This window comes from Cariama cristata, unplaced genomic scaffold (genome assembly GCF_000690535.1).
Source record: "Cariama cristata isolate BGI_N322 unplaced genomic scaffold, ASM69053v1 scaffold6733, whole genome shotgun sequence".
Taxonomy (NCBI): domain Eukaryota; kingdom Metazoa; phylum Chordata; class Aves; order Cariamiformes; family Cariamidae; genus Cariama; species Cariama cristata.
This window is the reverse complement of record NW_009608864.1, coordinates 28,075-50,983: the sequence shown is the minus strand read 5'-3', so window position 1 is coordinate 50,983 and position 22,909 is coordinate 28,075. Positions and strand designations below refer to the sequence as shown.

Below are 22,909 nucleotides of genomic sequence, written 5' to 3'. Positions count from 1 at the left end.
AGAATACAGGGAGTTTGGGGTTCCATCAAAAACTCTCCTATCCACAGAGCTAACTAGCTGAATAAAAATCTTTTTTTATACTGGCAGTCATAAAAAGAAGAGGTAGGTAGAGGAAGGTAGGTTTACAAATTTATCTTTAAAAATTGTAAAATGAAAAATGTCAAATTTGCTGATACTTTCTTTTTGATACTATATTCAACTGTGCCTCACCCGAGGTCTGAAATTCTTCAAATGTATCTGCTTACCTTTGTGACAGCTTTTGAAGAAAAGGTAATTTCATCATTAAAAGTGACAATATCATCTGGATCAAGTCTATCGAAGTACTTTGAACACATATCATAGGCATGTAGCCACTCATCCATGGTTTCTGGTATTTTTTTAATGAGATGGTAATCGCCATTCCAAAAAAGTTTTTGTAACCAAACAGCATAAACAGAACTTGGTGACAGCATGCTGCCATCTTTTTTAGGAATTTTGGGAGCCAGTTTGGAAATAGATAAGATATTTTGACTTGTAAGGACAGGCTCCAGTGCTTCCAGAGGGTTTTCGTTTTCATCTGTTAGCTTTTTGTAATTAAGACCTATTGAGAGGAGGAGAAAGAGGCAAACAAAATAAAAGTTATTCATAGTCAAATCTACTCAAACTCTACACTATGTGTAAAACAATCAGTACTAAACCAGTATCTGCAGAACTAGAAAGACTCTACTCCATGTCGTTTTACATACATACTGACAGATTAGGGAGGAAAACAGGTTTGTATACAGGTAACACTGGCATTTTATGATGTCCTGATGCATGTGAAATCTCTCAATCCCTGGAACATATTTTAACGTTACATATCCATACAAACTGAAAAAGCAGATTCTCCAAGAAGCAAGAATATAGTATATAGAACTGTGCTACAATTTTTTTAATATAAAGCCTAGAAAACTTCATGCACCTCAAGACATAAGTCTTCATTGATTAAAAAAAGATGTAATCATGTAACCATTGTTACTTACTACCTACGTCAGCAAAAATGCAAGGTGCTAACCACAAGTAAACTAAGTAAGGTCAACTAGAGACAGGACATGTAGATCCATTTATATGAATACCTATATAATACAAGACTCCTGTTACTACTTTGGTTCCTACAGGAAGAAAACTCTTGCAAATTATTCTAGCAACAACAAAATATATCTAGTAACAATACTATTTTATTCTCTATGCATATAATTCCTAAGACAAATGACTTCTATTGCCATGTTTTTCTTCTTATACTGAGGGCCTGTAACCTCTACAAACACTTTAATGTTGTTCCTTGACTACTATCTATAAACTATGCTGAACACTGAGAATTTTAATTAAGAGTGCAATACAATAGATACAATTTTTTACCATACCATACAAAGTGAATAATTTGTCTGGTGTATGGTCCCAGGACATTTTCTTTGAGTAACATTTAAAAATAACTTTGAAGGAAAACAGTAACTTCTTGACAGATTTTTCTTTGAGAAGCATCGTAGAACTTAAGTGTTTAGACATAATAAGAACTGGAGGTAATCCCTCCTCCCCGGAAAAGTTGTCTTTTTTCTTCCTGCAATACATGAACTCATATGCACAATCTCTCCAAATTCTGCAGCAAAGTTAGTGTCTGATACATATGAGGTTCTAGTATTGAACAATTAAGTCATCCCCACAGCAGGTAATCCCATACAGTGTGTATTTTTCATTCTCAACTTGTATTTGGAGTTATTCAATTGAAATTCAAGATAATGCTAATACTTGACTAAAAAGCAAACTGAAACTAGTATTAAAATTTCAGAGTGCTTCCCAGCATCTCACTTTTCTAGGCATTGCCTGATAATGTGGGAGGACAAATAATATTGTAGTTCTGCAAAAGCAAAAGGTAACATCAAGGATAAAACGAAAAATAAAATGATCCTTTTTCAAACAAACAAACAAACTGCTTAATGTTCCAAATATATTAAGTAATTCAGACTTTTGAAAGGTAAAATTAAGTTCTTTGACAATATTCATATTAAACTTGCAGTGTTAAAAATTATGCTCTAGGAGGTTAATTGCCAGCCCAGCCTTAAATGGTGACAGAGGTCTGTATTTGTTCTTTAAAAATTCACTACAAACCACTGTCAATAATTTTAACTTGCATCACCAACAGAAATATTTTTTTAAATACTTTTTGCCTGCTGTGATAAGAGTAAACTAAATTTCCAGTAATACAAAGAGAAAGATCTTACTCCTGTAAGATATGACTAATAGACTAAATTACTTGCGTTCATTTGATACGCTCATTGAAAAAAAATTACCTGGAGGTTATAAATTACATAAGCGTAATCACATCAACACTCACATAACAGAGTAACAAATACAGCTACGAAGAAACAGGAACTCTCCTACCTGGTGCAACTGCTTTGAATTTTTTCAGGAGTCGGATGTGAGTTTCAGGTTTAATGGCATACTTCACCACTTCTGAGCAACCACAATTTTCAAGGAGTGTAAAATAATAGAGCAACCGCTGGTGATCTCTGCCTTCAATACTTGGGTAAACATATTTAACCATGTGTTCACATAAGGTTTCCGGACTGGTTTTTAAAGTCTCAAACAGACCAAGACTTTGTGCTCTTTCTTCTATTTCCAGTGTCGATAACCTGCATTTAGAAATAATTTTGGCTTCAAAGGCCTGGACGTGCCATGAAAGACTCTTCAACTGCACACTCATAAATAATAAAAAAGCTGCACTCATCATAAATATTTAGAGAGTTGTTATTCTCCATAAACGAAACCTAAGGAGCTCTTGTATTTCCTGATCTTGTTTTCTGTTCACTTGGACATGCAGATTAAGGGTCATGAATACTGAAGTGTGACTCAAAGCAGCAGTTCACATCTCTAAGTATAGCTATAAGTAAAAGTAGACATATGTCCAGCGTATGTGTACAGGAAGCTTTTTTAAACAAACAAACCAACCAACCAAAACAACTGGTGGCTGAATGATGCTATAAAATTCTATTGCCCAGTTAGAAGTTCTCCTAATCTATTACATTCTATTTTCTGTAGTCAATGAGCACCTGTGCATGCTTTGATAGAGATTATTACTGAAAATTGGCTCTTGCCCACTAGTTAATCTATTTGACACTATTATTCATGCTTAGCATATTTCATTTGACAAATTAATCAAGTTGCTTCTCAAATTGTCATCCATGAAAGCTTATGAAAATATCAGCAAGTCTTGGACTGACCTCAGTCTCACTGCTTCAGGAAATTTTTTTCCTGACCCTTTTGAAAAGAATATATTAGCTCTTTCACAGCATGAATTCAGACACCTCCAGCTGACTACATAAAAGATAGCTGAATGCAATCACTCCTTTTCTCCTCAGCTTGGAGAAAAAAATGGGTGCATACCAAGGAAGTCTCATCTTAAGTTTATACCTTTCTCAACTGAAAGTTTTACCTAAAATCTGAAGAAAGAAGTAACCTACAGATGACTACCACTTTGTCTTTCCCCAGAGTCCAATCACATGCCACATTAGGTAGTACATTTCATTTGGAAATACGATGTCTTCTAATCCCATTTGATTTTCTCCTACCTTTAAAATTGATTATATCAGAATTTCAACATCAGTTTTTCCTGAGTATAAATGTCACATGTAAGTTAGTGTCTCTATTTGATATCCAAGTAAAATATGTCTTGGTTTCATTCCTAAAGATTATTTTCTTACAGTAAATATCACAAAGGTAACCTTCTCACAGTTTAAAAAACTGTGATTCTCTGATTTCTAAGGGAGAATAAATTACTTTTGAGTTATTTTTACATCTAGAATCTACCCCAGTTAGGTTGTTAACCTTGTAAGCATTATTTCAATTGTCCAAATTCTTGTTAAGTGTTCTGCCATGTTAATGGAAATAAGTATAACATTAACGGAAATAAAGCATCATTCACTCTTAATGTCAGACAAAACAGATAATTGGACCTGATGTATTTCAAGAGTGCGACCTGAATACATTTTTCTGTCCACACCTAAAGTTCAAAATAAAGGCTAGACGGACATTAAATGATATTGACAGGATCTACAGAGGTTTGCCAGGTGTTTTTGAGGTAGGGCTGGTGGCGGATAGGAAGAGGATATTATGCTGTTCAGAAAGATTCTGGAATAACAGATTCTGTGACAGGCAAACATAAAATTTCCTGTCACTGAAATCATAAAACGCATTTTATAGATTTTTGGTAATCAAATGCGATCAGATTCTGCCAAAGAAACAACTAAATTTCAGTTGAATTTAAAAAAATGTAACTCTGAACAATTTTCATCAGACTCGAATTCACAGCATAACAGAAAAACATGAGATGTTTATTTGTCGACAAATAATCAAAGAAATAATTAATACAAACTATGTTAGTGCTTCCTTTGAGCTTCTCCCTACATAAAGTGGCTTATAGAAATAATCTCTTTAACCAAATATGCAGTAAGTCTTAGAATAAACTTCTTTTCCATTCAGAATGAATGCATAACGAGTCATGCATTATTAATGCCATAATCCCAAGACTATAATATACTGTAATGGCCATATGCTGTCAATAAACTTTAAAATGAGATTATGACACAACAAAAACATGTTCAGCAGCACGCCATCATAGAATCATTATGGTTGGAAGAGACCTCAAAGATCATCAAGTCCAACCATATACCCAATGCCACCATGCCCACTAAACCATGTCTTGAAGCACCACATCTAAACGTTTTTTATGTTTTTATACTATTATACATCAATTTTCAAGACTTTTTTCAATTTCATTAGGGAAAAGGTTGTTACTTTGTACTTCAGTGATTTCAGAATTCTATGAATACTAACTCACGGAGGACAAGAACAAAGAAAATGATAGAAAACTGTTGCAAAATACCTTAGGTAACATTTTAGTCCCAGAGAAGTCAGCTGGCTCTTTCACATTGACCCCAGTGTTGTCATGTTTATATCCTGACTGTCTACTTTTTTAAAGCACTAAATATTTTAGCAGCATCAAAATTTAGAGGGTATGACTTCTCTGTTTTCTGAGGGAAGCAAAGAACATCTCAGAATGTTATTTCGTCTTCTCAGATCTTGCACCAACATCTACCAGGCTTTGTTTTTTATGTCTCGTGTTTTATAAAATGTTTTAATGTTTTTTAATTAATAGTTAATGTTAAGGGAGGTACAAATATCGCTGCAAGCTAAAGCTGCTTTCACAATTTAAAATTTGAAACAAACTAGACTAATTTGATCATATCTGTCAGAACAGTAGATAAGAGCTGCTGTATTACACAGGGGGCTCTACATCACTGTCATCTGAATGCACTATTCAGGCAAGTAGCTTAGTCTCTCATCAAACGGGTTTATTCATCTTTCAGTGGGCAAAAAGTGCATGTCTGACAGACAAGATATCAAAGTTTAAGGAAGAAAAAAAAGAAAAAAAAAAGGCAGTCCTGGAACAGACACAAAAAGCATCCCTCACCCTTCCCCTCATGCCCCCCACCAATGCCAGGTCTAGTCAGCCATAATCTCATAGGTTAGAACAGTTCCAAAGAAATATTGTAAAAAAAGCCTTTCTATAAAAAACCAAAACTGAGATCAATAGATGAATAATGTGAATAGGAAGTGCCAATATATTTATTTCCTTTGCTATTATGTAGAAGAAAGATCAATAAATAGCAAAACTTTTTTATTTAAAAATAAATAATTATATAAAAACTATCTAAGCCTCAGAACATATTCCAAGGGACTATAAAAATAAGTACAATATAAGTTGTTTTCAGAAGAAAGCACTATGCATTCAAAGCTGTGGAAACCTAAACACTGAAACTAAAGTTCAGGATACTTAGAACAGTAAGACACATACGGACTTTTATCCTTGCTTGTAACGCCTATTTTTGTGGCTGGGGATAAAACTATTTTTGTGGCTGGTTACAAAAGCATCACATGGAAAAGACAAAAATTCTCAAACTATCACAACACAAGAAATATGAAAACACAAACCAAACTCCATCCTCGATATACTTCATTTTTCTCATAGGTCAGCACATATTTCTGTGTAACAGAATAATATGTTTATTTGCAGGGGAGGCAACTTACCCACTGTCAGTGAATAAAAATTCCAGATGGGTCATATAAACTTCCCAAAGTGGAACACTGTATCGCTGAGCCAAAGAAACAGCAATCTTGTAGACATTTTCTTCAAGTGTTCTTAAAGAGGAGAGATGTGAAAGAAAACAAGGAAAAGTTACACTAAGCCCCTAGAGACATGATATGAAAAAATAAATATTTAACATTAGAAAAGTAATTATTTCTTCTTAATTTTTTTTTCATAAATCAAGAAACTAGAATCACTGTTAAATAAAAATACACAAAGTGTGTCTTCTTGTATTTGCTTATAACTCAGTGCTCCATTTGGGGGAAAAACAAAAAGGTTGGGGGAGGTGGAATCAAACTACAAAGATATTCCAAAGACGGTTACCTACTCTACATACACTTTGGTTCTCAATGACACTTTCTGCTTAACCTTTGTACTAAAATGAAAACCTCATTTTTCATTTCAAAACTTCATTTTTCATTTCATTTCAATTACAAAGTGATAAAGGATGTCATGTGTCACAGTTAGCATTTATTTGATTTAGTTGGAACACCTACAGTGTTTTAGCACAACTGGTATGTAGGTCCTCAAAGCTCCTCTTAGAAGTTCACGTACTTTATTTCTCTGCATAGTTCCAAGAAAAATACTATCTGTTTGTAATTACATCCTAATAGACCTGTCATGAACAACTTTCTAAAAAAATGTATTTAATGTGACTACTGAAGACCATATTGCATTAGATTCTCTAACTTAAAAGTCATGTGGGACTGAGGAAAAAAGCCTTACACAACACGAACCATTACAAAATACAATTGCAACTGTCAGTAAATTAGTTTACAAAATTATATATTAATATAAGACTCACGTTAACTCTATAAACTTGAGCAACCTTATCATATTATATTTAACATCTTCTTTACATTGTTTTCTACAATCTTGAGAGGAATGTGGGGAGCAGACTTTGTGGATCAACAATAACTTTTAGTACATTTTCTAAACCATCATCATGATCTATGTATGACAATAAAAGGAAAGCAGAAAGAACCCTATACATTAGAGAGCATATCCTCCTAGTTCTTTTTTTGTCTTTTACCATATCTTGGTCTATGCTAAACAAGGTTTACAGCTGGAGTCTGTGACTTTCTCACCACCCTAGGTGAACAGTTGACACATTCATACACCTTAATTCTGATTTTTAGACACTCAATGCAACATATCATTACATTTCACTGTGATAGTTTCTACAGATATTGTAGAATTAAAATTAAGACATATGATGCACAGTAGAAAAGCAAAATGCCAATAAAGAACATAATGCTGAAAAATCTTCACAACCAGTTATGAGAATACCCTTTGTGTTATAACTTTTGCTCTAATAGTTTTAAAAACAAAAACACACAAACCAAAACCACACAAACAACAAAAACCCAGAAAAGCAAAAAGTCCATAACCCTCTTGTAATGACTCTTAGTTATGACAACCCATGAAAAATACTAGGCACTTTACACTGAATAACATGTATGCAAAGTAAAGGAGGCAGAACATAAGCATTAAAATTAAGAAATACATTTTAAGATAAAAGTATCTATTGAAATACATTTAAGAAAAAAAAAAGGGGGGGAGGAAGAAAAAAAAAAAAAAATCCCACACACTATCCTGTCTCTTCTGTTCCAATGGCCACAGCACCTTTCCTCTGATTGTCCAGCACAGCAAAGCTTCCTGTACCCAACCTCATGAAACTGGATTCAATACTTCAATGCAAATAGAAGAACATTTTTTTAACCCAGCAAGCAGTGATGTATGTATAAGAGGAGGATGATCTAAACTTTTTCAAAAATACTCACTAAGAGTCACCTAACCTTTTAAAGGCACACACTCTATCCTATTTTTCAACATTAAGAAGTACCATGACAACACTACATTGTAAATTCCAGATTCGTAGCCACAGTTTGTGCAGGTTGTCACTCAGTACATAAAAGCAGATCTTTTTTTAACCAGGGATACGGCTGTTGTTAAATCACAACACATGTAAACTTACATTCCCTTGCATCTTCCAGAAATCATTTTATGTACTGTCAACACGGGGATTACCAGTTAAAGTGAACGTGAGGATTGGTGCAAGAACCGAACAGCGAGTATGCCACCAGCTAAGGGGATGATAACAAAGTATTTAGGAAAAGGTACACTGGAGGTGATGAGGTTAATGGCAGTATTCTGCAGGCTAGTCCTCAACACTGATCTCAATACTTCCATTTAAAGAAAAAAAAGTACAATATATTACTTTCCTTGTATCATCAAATCAGATAGAGAGTATCTTGACAGAAGGAAATTTTTAGGAATGATCTAATAACCCTCTGTTTAAAAAGTAAATACTACAACAACTTCTGAAATGAACTGAGCAGTTCCAAAATGAACAATGGAGCCTCTGGAAAGAGAACAGTGATGGGCCATGAAGGTGATGTAGGGACTGCAGCGTGTCTCCTACAAGGAAAAGCTGAGAGAGCTGGGACTGTTCAGCCTGGAGAAAGCTCAAGGGAATCTCAACAATGTATGTAAATACCTGAGGGGAGGGTGCAAGGAGGACAGGGCCAGGCTCTTTCCTGTGGTGCCCAGCGACAGGACCAGAGGCAATGGGCACAAACTGAAAGACAGGAGGGTCCATCTGAACATCAGGAAATACTTTTGCACCATGAAGATGACTAACACTGGCACAGATTGCCCAGGGAGGCGATGGAGCCTCCATCCTTGGAGGTATTTAAAAGCTGCCTGGCCATGGTCCTTGGCAACTGGCTAAGTGCTCCTGCTTAAGCAGTGGGGCTGGGCAAGATGACCTCCAGAAGTCCCTTCCAATCTCAACCAGCCTGTGACTCTGTGATTCAGTGAACAAGGAAGACGATATGAATGTTTCAGTTGCACAATAACTCAGTCGATCATACAAATCAGGAGTGGCTCTTGGAGCTAGCAGGATCCATTCCCCCTAGCACTTTATAAACCTTACTAAAATCCTGCCTTTCTGTCTTAAGAATGTCATGCAGTGGCAGCATAAGGCAATGGAGGTTTAAGGAAATTATGTTGTATAAATGAAGAACAGTAACAAGCTATTTATTGTCAAAGTAACACTGACAAGACAAGAACAATGAGTTGTTACTTAATAAAAAGATGAAAAAATGGCCACTACCTTGTAAAGGACCTTTTAACTTTCTTTTACACACCTCTTTTCATGCCCAGCCCTAACTGCCTGTCTCTGTGAGCCTGAGGACTGCCAGAGAAATGCCCACTGAAGGCTTCGGTGCAGGCACAGTTTGGACTCACTTCCTGTGCATTGTTGCACCAAGACTGGTGCAAAAACAGAGTCAGAAGCAATTCTTGTGGATGCCTCTTAGCTACTCTGCCTGTGTGCTAGCACGTATTTCCAAAATATGCCTGAGAAAGCATCAAAAAATATGCCTGTGAATGTAGCATTCAGCTAGGTTTCTGCTGACTATCTTCAAGCTCACAGAAATAAATATTTGGCAGCTCAGAGCAAATTTTTTTTTTCTATCTTGTTCTCTAAAGCCCCTGTTCTATCATACATGTGCATGTGTTTGCTCACAACTGCTGTCTTCAACATTTTCTGTTGACATCAATCAGCTACAAAGCATTAGAACCACCACTGGATTCAATCATAATAAAGGGAAATGCAATTCACTTTTCTAGTTGCCTGTCCTCAACAAATGTTTTAAAAAAAAAAAATACGCAACTTGGAGAAGTGAAATGAAGATTTAAACCAAGAGCCTTTAGTTTCCTCTCATGATTGAAGCAGAAAAATGAGATGGAAGGCTACGGGTGTTTGTTAAGTTCTGCAGCAGCAATGCATCAGGGAGAAAAGGCTGTGTCTACACTGGCAATACAGCACAGCAGTATAGCAAAAGCATACACAACGGTTCAGAAGCTAATGTTACTAGTAAGAGCTGAAGTACATTCTAAGTGGTTTTATACAGGACCTTCTAGTTTAGTCTTCTGGAAAGAGACCTAGATCATATGCATCAAAACCACTCTAAGAATCCAATAAGCACAAGCTAAGTTATGAAATTCAGATTGCTTGATAATTGCACAATTTTTCTAAAAATCTAAAATAAGTATTTCAGATCAGTGACGTAAGACAAGGAAGAAATTGGTATTACATCATTAAAATCAACTCCTAGTTTCAACATTTTAAGAGAAGCAGCAAAGGGTTGAAGATCTCAGAGCATGTGAATTAAAAAGAAATTAAAAAAAAAAAAAAGCCACCCAAAAGCTGACCTCAAGTAAAAGAATAATTTAGAAACCTTATATACCATAGTTGGTCTGAAGCTACATGGGACTTCACCTGATTGCTCAAGAATTCCTATTCAGTTTCCCTAATTCCTTTCCATATACATTCTGGCTCTGTTTTGCCCATATAAATTGTTAACTGCTTGAGAACTAACCTTGATTAAGTCTGTGAGGCACCTAGATCTTTAAATATTTGATAAATAATGCATAATAAGCTCTAATGACAATACACCAAATATGGAAGCCAAAATTGACAACTATTTGTTAAGTAGTTTTAGAAAATTGCTCATTCTAGTACAAAACTGTTTTGTAAATAAGATAGCATCTCTTCCAGGTGTTGTTCCTGCAAACAGCACTTCATAAAAAATTAAAAACATGAGGTACTTAATGATCATTCAAAAAAAGGAAAAATGCTCTGCAATTATATTGAATTTGCACACTGTTTTCATCAGAAAATGCAGATTAAGAGTCAACTGAGAAGATTAAAGCAAGGAAGCTGCAAGCTGAACAAGCAATTAATTGGATCTTTGCAACTGCCCAGTATGGAACTACCGCTCTCATCCACATGCTATCAAGCCCTATTGTTACTAACCCTTTCATATTGTGTTTTGATCTCTACTTCCTCTAAGGAACTCTCTCTTCATATTTACTTCATTTTTACAAAAGACATTACCTAAAGGACTCTTGGATGAGAACATAAGTAAGCATGCTGCATCCAAAATAAATGTCCATAATAACAGAAGGATTTTTGTATTGAAGTTACTGCAGATAATCATCAAGATGTAACATTCACCTGGTGATACACTACTGATATGATATGTGCTCAATGAACAAGATACACAAAACAGGTAACTCCAATGGAAACATTAGAAGATGCTATTTTTATGAATGTAGTGCCAAAATCTACGCAGGTATAGGTTTCACAGATGCAAAGCAGCGGCGTCCTTATTGTTCCAAACCTGAGGTTATACTACTATGCTTATTCAGCATTTCATATCAATTTTTTTACTAACAAATTTCTATTGGAATTGCAGCTATGAGTAGGTACATAGGTGGAAGGCCGTAGACATCTAAATATGCTCTTCAAAAGCTTTATGAACAGAGTAGTTTAAAATTAGGGTAAAAATTATATTAAAAGCTTCTTATTGCACAGAACTCTTCCTTTCATAGTCTAGCAGCTATTCAACTGCTATTGTCTTCAAAACATATACAGTTCAAGTACATTCAGGACTTGTTCGCAGCCTAAAGTACCCGCACGCAGATGTTAGTTAAAGTTATTTTTAAAATGGACAGTACTACCCTATGTCTTTCCTTTTTTTCTATTCTGGATAACTGAAAGGTGAGACAAAAAGCTTTCTAAATATCACAACATGTGCAGTGAAGGCTTCAGTACTTCCAAATGACTACAGAGGAAAAATATTGTAATATACAGTAACTTTAACTATAGTATTAAAAATAAAATAGTTTATTAATTTTTTTTAAAAAAAACTATACTTCATTACAAACTTTGACGCTTGGCATACCCTAATAGATTACTAGGGCAGGTTTACAGGAGATGAAAGGAAGAGATCAGACCTCCTCCTATGAGGAGAATGCTCTGATTTCATTCATCCCCGATTAATATTAGCAGTTAATAAACAAAGAGGTATAGCTTCCATTAAAAGTTATTGATCCATTTATTTGAGCAACATTTCATTTGAGCAACATTTCATTTAAGTGGAGTAGTTGAATAGAAAAGGCTCCAATTGTAGCAGCATTACAGTGTAAATATCTAACGCAACTGGTAACTTAGCCCTTCTAAAGGTCAGCACTACTTTCAATTTACTTTCCTGATTTAAAGCTTAAAGTAATTCCATTTTAAAATAAAGAAAATAAACATAAAAGACATTACTTACTCTGTCAATCCTAGTATTGTTTCTCTCTTGTACTGTCCATCTGCTGTAAACCTCTGCACATCCACTCCTTTGCCAAGTCCTTGCAGAATCTGAGCTTGAGTGAAATCCAGTAGTCGTTCATTGTAGTAATGCAGCTGATTTATCAAAGTTGCAATTTCTTCAGGCCAGTCTGTATAGCCATACTGAGTAACATACTTTGTGACCATCTCAATCAACTCTTTTGGATCAGTCTGTGAAAATAATGGACAGACTAAAAAAAGTCCTGTAAATTTCTGAAAAAAAATTAGCATTTCATAATTGACCCCTGTGTTCAGAACTGAAATATTTGTTTCCATTTCTGAGAAGTTTTAAGTAAAACAAAATTCCAAATTTTCTGTAAAGACTATTCTCTATGATGTTAAAATTTATCCTTTTGAAATGCTTTAGACTATTCCATATGCTACAAAAATTCAAACAAATGTACCTAACCAAATTAATAGTAACAAGTACATCACTATAACTGAATTTATTTGTTTTTAAAACCCTCACCTTTATTGACATTGAACTAGGCAACTGACTGGTAGAACACTTCAACAGATCAAAGAAAACTTACCAAATCTCTCCTTGATTACAAACACTACAAGCAAGTTTACTCTAAAACAGAGACTCTGTCTCAAAAACAACAATGGAAGCAATATTGCAGACTGGGGTTTTTTGTTACTAAATTTCTGATACACTTCTATTATACAGAATTGATAAAAGGAATAGCTTAGCATTTTAAGTGTTGAGCACTGATACTTTCAAAGAATGAGAAACGTTGCAGGATCTGCAAATTACACACAAGGTATTGCCTACACCCTGAAACCTTCAAATAATTAAATACTGATCATCCATGGATTAGGATAACCTTTGTTTTCAAAATACCTTCATCACAAATAAAACTTACTTTTCTACATCAGAAATTACGCATCAAGTGCATATTTAATCAACCACTTCTGTAGTCAAAAATCCACATCGCAATGCAACAATTTAGAACATGGAACAAATACAGTCTGCATGTTTGAAATGAAAAAGGAATACATGTACTGTAGAGAGTTCCCAATTATTTCAAGATCTGGACAGTGGCTATGTCTGGGCACCCCCACTTGAACCCAGCTGTGTGTGATATATAATCACTCTGCACACTCAATACCTTGATTTCTCTCTTCCATGAAAAAGAGGCCACCAGCAGCACAATGTCATAAGGAATCACCATGACTTCTGTGTAGCACTCACTGAGGAAGGAGTTCCGCCAAAAGGGCCACCAAAAAAATATCTGGGAATGCCAACTGTAGTTGAAATATTTTCTAAAAGAAACAACTGATTTAACTGCTGTGATCTGAAAAATATTGAGTTTACTGGAAAAATACACTTTGTTTTTATTACAGAATGATTCTGCTAAATTAGAAGCTAAACTTATGAATGTTAACTAGAGTGCACAGCAAGGTAAAACATGCACCAAACGTTTGAAGCTTGAGGCATGCTTGAATTTTTCTATGACTTGCTGGTCATTCTAAATTGATTTTTTTTTTCTTTTTTTCTTTCAAGTCTTACCTGACAGGCTGCTCACCAAGTCATATTAAATGCTACAGGGCATCCTTTTTCCTCTACACATGATATTTTTCTGAGGGCCTCTAAACTTTGCAAACTCATTGATTTTATAAACAACATCAGTAGTTCTTTCAAGGTTGCTTAGGAGATTGGTAACAGAATAATAAAACCTCAGAAAAGAGATAGGCAAGCAGAGCAGTGCCTCCACACTGCAATTATATCATCTGGAAAACAATCCACTGCTTATTATGTACTCTGGTATCTCATTTTAGGTGATACACTAGAAAACCGAGCATGGAGACAAGGAAAGTCAGAGCAAGATGAGGAAACCTGTTTAACATATTTGCCTAAATCCTTTGTACAGTCCACTGAGAAAGGCAGGTCCCTCTGACAACCTACGAGGATAAATTTGCTCTCCTTTGCTAGGTTTCCCCTCTCTCCATTAAGAAGAGTAGAATCCAGTGTCAGCACTCTTCTTCCAGTGCACAACTCACCAGATTGTTCATAAAGTACACAAAGACAACCTTGAAAGTATTTTCAAACAAATACACCAGAACTCTTCCTCAAGAAATGTATTCTGGAGATGAAACGATAATATTTTTAATGAGTTTCCTGAGTAGCACATAATTTTTCACCGTGAGATAGAACTAAACTTGAGTATTTCTAAAAATAACTTAAAATAATACTAATTACTAAGACAGGTAGATTAAAACAATTTTATTTTTGGTCCACTGTTGTCTTCAATCCATTGGGAACTCATCATCTTTAAATGTGAAATTCCTTTTTAAAAAAATAAACTGCCACTTTACTTCTAATCATAATATTTTGACCAAGTTGTCACCCTCTCAAATGACATCTATCACTAGTGCCAACCTTTATTCCCCATTTGATACATCTCCCTAAAAGCATCTGTATGCAATCTTCCATGCTGCCTGTTTATGCTTCAAAGGAACATCTTAAGGTTATCTAATCAGCTTAATCATATTCATGTTAATACTCTTGCCACACAATACCTACAAAGATGCAGTAAGAAGTGTGCGGTTCCCCTAGGACTGCTCTCTATCAAATTGATCAGTACCATTTCACTGTTTTTCTTAGCTGAACCTCTTCTACCTCGTTTCACTACTAGGTTGTAATAAAAAAAAAAAAATAACCTGGATCAAGGACCACTGTGTGATACAGCAATACCACAACAAGTAGTAACAATGACAAACTGTTACAAGACGGGAAAGAGAAGGAAGTGGAAGATAATCTGATGTACATGTTGTTTAAAGGATCAATGTGATCCTTGGATGCACATATGAGGAATGAGAAACAAAAAAATACATTGATGTTTGTCACTAAGATAACTAATTCCCAGTACTAGGTTCTTTTCTGGGTTTTGAAGTTCTGAAATATGTTATAAAAGGGATGGCTCTGAAAGGTATCACAAACTTTATTTAAAGGATTTAAGAAACGTATCTTCCAGTAATATGCAAATAATGTCTCTGGAAATAACGTCTTGGGGTCTATTGAGATTATTGACGACAGAGTTAGAATAATAGAATCATATCCTGTATGAATAACCTAGTATGTATATCCATACATACATAAGGCAAAAAAGTGCATCAAAATCTTCAATCTAGGAGATAAAAGTATGAGATCTGACAGCTGGTAAATTAACATACATACGTTCAGATTAAAGAAAACACGAGGTGGGTTTTTTTTATTGCAAGCAGTTGCCAAGGATTGTGTTGAACTCTTTACCACCAAAAATCTTTCAATCAAGCGTTGTCCTATTTTAGCCCTTACAAAACCTATGCTCCAAACTATCAAAGGATGTGAAATTAAAAATTAGTTTAGAGAAAACCCACAGCCTGCTTCATGGAAGAGCCTATACTGATATCTAATGTGAGACTTTCCAGGTTTTTTTAATCTATAAAAAACAATCTTTCCCAAGTTGCAGTTCCTTGCAGAACTCATTTACTGGAACGACACATAGTTTTCCTTCTTGCAGATTTGTCATCCTTCTAGAGACTTAAAACGCTTTCTTAAATAACAGTGCTGCTTGCGCAGTATTTATTAGGCATTTAACACAAGTTCAATGAAAAAAATATAAAAAGCTAAAGTGGTTGGTACCAAGCTGTGTAGAACTTGTATTTCATATTTTCAAGCATTCTTTAACATTTTTATAATACATGTTTTTTAAAAGATAAGCACAAATAGTTCTGCACCCATTAGATACCTAGCTCAATTAGACATGTTTGTTCTAAAGAACAAAGATCATTATAGTTGTTTTGCCAGTATTCAAAAAAATCCTAACAGTTTTTAATTGAAAAGACCGTAATAACTAGCCAGTAATAGCAGTTGGCAGTAAAGAAAATTAGCAAAATCAGTAAAGGCTTTCATAGGGTTTACAAATTCTTTGAATTTCTTAAAATTGTAATAGCCACTTTAAAAAAAAAAAAAAAATCTCTACAGCAATTTGTGTAAATACAAACGAACTTTGACAGGTAAGACTGATAAGAAGTCATAGTAAATTTGTTCTCTTTCTAATGTTATCTGTCAAAAAACCCACCAAAAAACTCCAAACTGCTACTACACTATTATCTCTGTTGGATTTTCAGAGTCTTTCAGATAGTTAAAAATGGTGCCTAGGTGTCCAACTCCCCTCTTTGCCAGATAAATCTCCTCCAGTACTTCTAGACAGGTATCTGAACACAACTTTCCCTCCCTGATCATTCAAGAAGGATATTTTACATACAAACTCAGCAGCAAACATAAGGTAAACTTTCCAGAAAAGCCACAAGAGCTGACCCGAATGTATTACACCCTGAACCCATGAGTGTCCCTAGCATTGCCAAGGGAAATCCCTCGTGAGCTACCCATCAAGGCATTTTACTCATCTATTGGATTAACACTATATTTTGTGCTGTAACAGTTTTGTCCTGGCAATAGTAAAATGACCTGGCTTAGGCTTTGCTTGGGAATTAAGAAGAAAAAAAAAAAGAAAGAGAGAAAAGAAAAAAGCACCCATCACTTCAGCATAAAGTTCATTTAATTTCATGCTATTAGATGTGATTTACTGAGCACAGATCAAGACAAGTTACTGTCAATATTGCACCACCAGCCATTACCAGTAGCCTCAGCTGGGGCTCAGAGTCCACCTCACTAGATGTTTTAAAGCAGTACTTCTCTTTGACCATCCTTTGGGAATCACACCTGTGAAGTCCTCGAGAATCTGTATGTCACTGTAGTATTACAAAAGCAACACTGGTTTTAAAGAGAGATAAGAGGTTTTGGTCTTGGAATTTCTTCACCCTGACCCCTAAAATAATCTTCAATTTGACACTCGCCCAACCCTCCCCAGCAAGTTGCTATTTCTTTTTTCTTTCAAATCTCTTCAAAAAAGACTTCATTCAACCATACATATCAGGAAAAAAAAAATGAATCTGAATTTTTCCTCCTGTTTCTCTCCTGCTCAGGAAGTGGCAATGATTTTACAGCTATGGTAAGAGATATAAATAATAAAAAGATTTACTGTAAACATGTCATTGAGATAATATTAGATCATTAGGTTATTTAGCTTGTTTAGTTCTTTTAACATCAAGAATCTTTCCAATTGTTCTAAAAAGGAATATTATTCTTTTGGGTTTGTTTTTCATGTAAACGATCTTCAGACTGTAATACAGAAATGACTAGGAACGCTGATGAGAAAAGCTGCTTAGATCATGGAGGATAATCAGCTCATAATCACCCTGAATACATAATTGATGTTGTGGAACTTTCTGGACTGAAGTTGCAAAACACTTCCATCACCTTTTGAACTGTAATCTTTTGGTAACGGTCAAAAGCTGCAACCACAGTGAGCCACTGGAATCCAAATGGGAAGGCAGTGGACACGCTAAATTGTGCCCAGATCCTTGTAAGACCAGATTTATTCTAAACCATTTTAAGTGATCCTAAAAAAGAGATCATGCTACAGAGGAAGACACATACGGACTAATGGTTAGCAAAGCTAGGAGATGACAGCATATGAGCAAAGCAAGAGAGACCAGGCAGCAGGCTGTAAAAATCCTGGTGCAGACACAGTTGCACTTTGATCACTGTCCTGTCTCTAGTTGTTGCCCACCTCCAGTGCTTCTAAGGGAACCAAACTACACCCTGGGAAAGCACTTACATTTCAGGGAGAAGTGGAGAGCTCTCCCTAATCCTTGTAGTAACTGCTACAATCCCTGTAGCAAGAGATTCAACGTGTTATAAATCTGATGGAGGGGGAGGACAAGAAAAAAAGAATGAAGAGAAACACATATAGGCAACACTTTTCCTCGTATACCAAAGCAGGAAAAAAGATTTACAGGAAAGAAGTAGTTTACTGAAGAATTAAAATCCTGAATGTGCCTGTTCACTCAAGAAGTAAAATCCATCCCTCCATAGGACAGCTTTTCATTAATTAAATCAATGACACTTGTCCTCAACTGAGTCTGTTGTCATACTGTGAGACAAGAGTACACTAACTTAGACATAGCACTGTATGAATTTGAGGTGGTCTACCTTTCAGCTCACAGCTGTCTCACGTTCGATCTGCTCAAAAGCAAAAGATAAAGTGTATGGCTGAGACAGAAGTCCACAACAACTCAGAAATAAAACCTGTACCGTCATATCACTCAAGTGCAAGGATACCTCAACTTTCTTTGTCCTCCCACTGCTGTAGGTATGTATATCGTTGGGTGACAAAACTGATTTGTTCAGGATCAGCTCTCACAACCCTTTTTTAAACGGACACAGGAAGCAGTAAATCCCATCATCCACCAGTGAAATCACATGAAGTCAACATATAAGGATACCTACTAGAATATTTTTTATAAGCTGCGTCAGAATAAAGTTGCACAAACTAACAAAAAAATGAAGTAGAGATAAGCTGAGCAATAAATCCTCAATTATCAAACATATAGGTAGGTCTTATACATTCAGACAATATTAAAACAATTTTCTATTTCAGATCTTAAATGATGCATCAGAAGTTCATGAAATATACTCTAACGTCTCAGGTACATTTAAGTACAATGATTTTAATGCCTGTTCATACTCTTTAAAATGTTTATCACCACAGTACTGTACATGAGTGATGCAAACAAGTGATTTCATACTGTATTCAAAAATGTAGATCTGGATTTTGCAGATTTTGTAGAAACCTATTGTTTTTATTTCTGCTTCAGAAATTACACTAAAGATGGTATGAGAATCGGGCTCAGCAGTGTACAGTATCTACTGTACAAAATCATGTTCTGCAGGATTTTTTTAACTCTATTTGCAGAAGTACCAGAATCACTGGCTAGAATTATCAGAATACTCAAAACTGGGAAGAAAATGAAGTCAACAAATTTGATTTCATCTATACATTTTGGTTTAAGGTCAAACAGTCACCCATCACAAAGTTCAATCATACAGTCAGCCAGGATATCTGCAGTATTTATAGACCACTGAATGTTAATACCTGCATGTTAGCCTAGAAATTGCCTTGAATTTTTACTGAAGATATTTTAAGGTAAATTCCTAACAGATGAAACTTGGGTACAAAAGTAACACATGATCTTTTAATAGCCAGCAGCAGTAGAAACAATGATAACAAAGTGACTTTAAGCCCAAACAAAATGACCAGGTGTAAGTTAAATCAACATAGTTTCCAATACAGAAAGCAGTACTGCTACAGAAAAAAAAAATAATGCAAGAGACTGCTGTTAATTATTGTATATTTTTTTAGAATATGTCTTTAATCTTGATCTATATGGCAGCAGCTGTATTCATATACAGACTTCGGGATAAGTATACACTCATACTATAAAACTTCATTACAATATGATACAGTTTAAGTACAATACAATATGCTTATAATTTGTACATTTACTTGACTGGATACATGCAAATATTTCTGGACCTTACTCATTTAAAGTTTGAAAACTAAATACTCCATAAGCTACAAAACACATAATTTCCTCTTCCCTGACAGTCATTAAAATGACAGAAGTCAAATACTTTTTCATCCTAATCCAGGAACACTGCTAGCACTTCTGATCAGAAGCATGAATTTCTCAGTGGCCACCTTCTCTTATTGTGATGTACATTTTCATTAATAGCTTCTTAGGCTAAATTTATAAAGGCCAATTTAGCATTTATCCTCCACTCTCCAAGATGGAAAAAAAACCCAAACCCCAAACAAACTACTAAACAGCCAAACCACCAAAAAACCAAAGAGATGGAGGAGTCAGCTCTCTCACTCGATGGGAATTCAATGTTGTCTGAAAAGTTACCTATATTGCCAACCCAGACAAATAAAATTTTGCTAAAATATTTTGTGTTCCAAGATCAACAGAAGATTTAAATCAGGCTGCTTACAAAATTAATGATGCTCACTGACTGGAGAAAATAGTTACTCAAACACAGAAAAGGAAAGTAAAAGAGAAGATAAAGCCAATTGACATGGGGAAAATTGCTTCAAAAAGGTGTTGGTCATCTTTATACTGTTTCTCAGAGAGGAATAAAACCCTTTGCTCTTCCTGCATACAAGCTGCCTTCTACAATATTTATTTCCATTTCAAATGAAGTCTTTATTTTCAACATCCTACATTGAAAATATTACCTAAAGCTGTAGTATAAGGACCATGCCTGGGAGTTGTTCTTCTCTGGCTTAATATAATTAAGGTCAACCTTATACAAATAAGCAACAAAACTGCCTCGGGAGGCAGGTCAAACCTGCAGATGGAAATCCCGTAAGATCAACACAAATTTTTACATTTTTCAGTCCCAAGTTTAAAGTACGATTCTTTTGACCTTGCTTTCATTAATGCGAGAAAAGATAAACACATACCAGCATGTAACACCTTAAAAACTGTTCCACATGCTGTTTTACCCCTAAGGGAAGGGAGACGAGAAAGAATAAGACACACATGACATATTTGCCACAGCCACTTAATGCACTTAAAGCCTACAGATGCCATTGCAGTGAGGGCAGTATAGAGAGCCTACATACAGTCCTGCAAAGGAAGATGTGAATAGACAGAAACAATGGTCTAACGACAGGAATAAAGAGAAACAGCACAGGAACTGAAATATACCATGGTTGTGATACAAACAGAGAGAGAAAACAAACGCAAAACCAGAAAAAACTCTTACTTTATAGACAGTGAATTTATCTGAGGTGAAAGCAGACCTAATTCTGCCTCTTAGAGACAGATTGATAGAGGCTTCCCTAAGCAGCAAGCAACAGAAAAGGAAAGCAAGTTAAGTGCACAGAGCATAAGTTCACTGTATAAATGTACCCTTTCACATAGTGACTCAAAAGCCAGCTGTATCAGGCTACTTAACTCTGTGGAACTGAGCTCCCAGCTTCTTTGTGAACTGTAGGCTGCATCAAAAGCATCACTAAGGAGAATCTCCAAGGCTACCGTTTCAACATATTGCCAGTTGCAACGCACAAAAGGACAGGAATCAAATTCGTTTTCTTGAATGAAAATAACAGGCATGGGAATAAAATAAAAACCTAGGAATTTTCTGCTAACAGCAGCTGTCCTTATCTGCTATTAATTGCAAATTTCCCATTCTCCTCTGCAACTTAGCAGTATTTGTTAGAACTGTTGCTTGATGTTCCAAGAAAAAGCTTGCCCCCAGCTAAAGTCAATAAAATACTCTTCTCCAAAACTACAGAAACACCTTAGCATTAGATTATTAGCATGAGGACAGGAATACAACATATCAATTAACCTTAGGGTAATTAAACTTTTTCACTCCTTTCTAGAGTAAACAATCACCCAGATATATTTATTCTGGTCACTTATCAGATCACCTGGATAGGACAAATGAGGAGATAGTTGTTAACAGCAAAAATTATCTAGCAAATTTCTTGCTCAGCTGTAGAACTTTTCTTCTTCTCATTCATCAAGACTGGGAAGTAGTGAGCAGTGAATTAGAGTGGCAGCCAGGAGACAGACTTGATGCTGTGCAAGCAAGGCTCAGCAGCAGCCAAAACACTGGTGTATTATCAACACTTTTAGCTGCAAATCCAAAGCACAGCACCATAGGGGCTGCTATGAAGAAAGTTAACCCCACCCTGCCAGGCCCAGTACAGACCTAAACCAAAAATAAATATAGCTTCTCAAAGGGTAATGAGTCTCCTCACACCAATGCTTTCCACAGCCAGTCCATTTCTGGAAATTTTGTTCTCTTCTTCTGTCTGGCATTATTCTTAGAGATCTTTATCTGTGGTTTTATTTGGTTGTAGAGCTCCTTTAACGTCTTCTTCAGGATAAGAAACTAATATAGTTCAGATGCCCTAAACTATAACTATTATGTTATTGTAACAACTAAAATTCAAAATTGTCTTGGGTACAAAACTAAAGCAGTACTTAACACCCAAATCCCTTTGTTTCTCCTTAAAGCAAATAACTTAATCAGAAATAGAAATTATCAAGCTGATTTCCTTTTGGACAGCAGTACAAAATAAGTTTATGAGAATTTATCGCAATTTATGATTCTGTTTTGATGTGCAGATATTAGCTGTCAGTATTTCACATCACAGTAAAAAAAAAAAAAAAAAAAAAAATCAAGCCTTCATGCAACAGGTCCAATCATTCCTTCAAAATGTCTTCCTTGACTAACTAGCAAGTCCTAAAAGTCTGTCTTAGCCAGTGGAAAAGAAACTCTTCGCCCCATTCCCCATTATCCTTATAACACATCTGTCATTTTCATTCTGAGAACATTTCTCCCATTATGCCAGAGGTCCTCATGTACTGTTTTGAAAGATTTACACAGTGTTATTTTAAAGTAAACATAGGAAGTACAGACTTCTCCATGCTTCTATACAGCTTCTTATAAATTCTGCTAGAGTTTTCAGACAGGATACTTGATTCAATGGACTACAGAAATTACATCTACTGTGACTCAGATGCTGTTAAACAGAAATATATGCTCTATGATCTTGAGGATACATCCTCTAAGCATGTGGATGAAGTGCCAGATTTAGATTTTTACTGAATATGTAAAGGTTTAGAATGGGGGGGGGGGGGGGGGGGGGGGG

The 22,909-nt window shown here is 35.4% G+C and overlaps 1 protein-coding gene across 1 annotated transcript in view; it reads right to left on the bottom strand.

Moving 5' to 3' along the window:
• LOC104159412 (neuroblastoma-amplified sequence-like) overlaps positions 1 to 22,909 on the bottom strand; it is a gene marked incomplete at both ends in the record, with an annotated part of 71,164 nt that overhangs the window by 22,516 nt on the left and 25,739 nt on the right. Inside the window, 4 exons of the mRNA XM_009697311.1 lie at positions 246 to 580; positions 2,398 to 2,648; positions 6,103 to 6,213; positions 12,289 to 12,518. Coding sequence (XP_009695613.1) covers positions 246 to 580; positions 2,398 to 2,648; positions 6,103 to 6,213; positions 12,289 to 12,518 — 927 coding nt within the window. The remainder of the gene's footprint in view (positions 1 to 245; positions 581 to 2,397; positions 2,649 to 6,102; positions 6,214 to 12,288; positions 12,519 to 22,909) is intronic.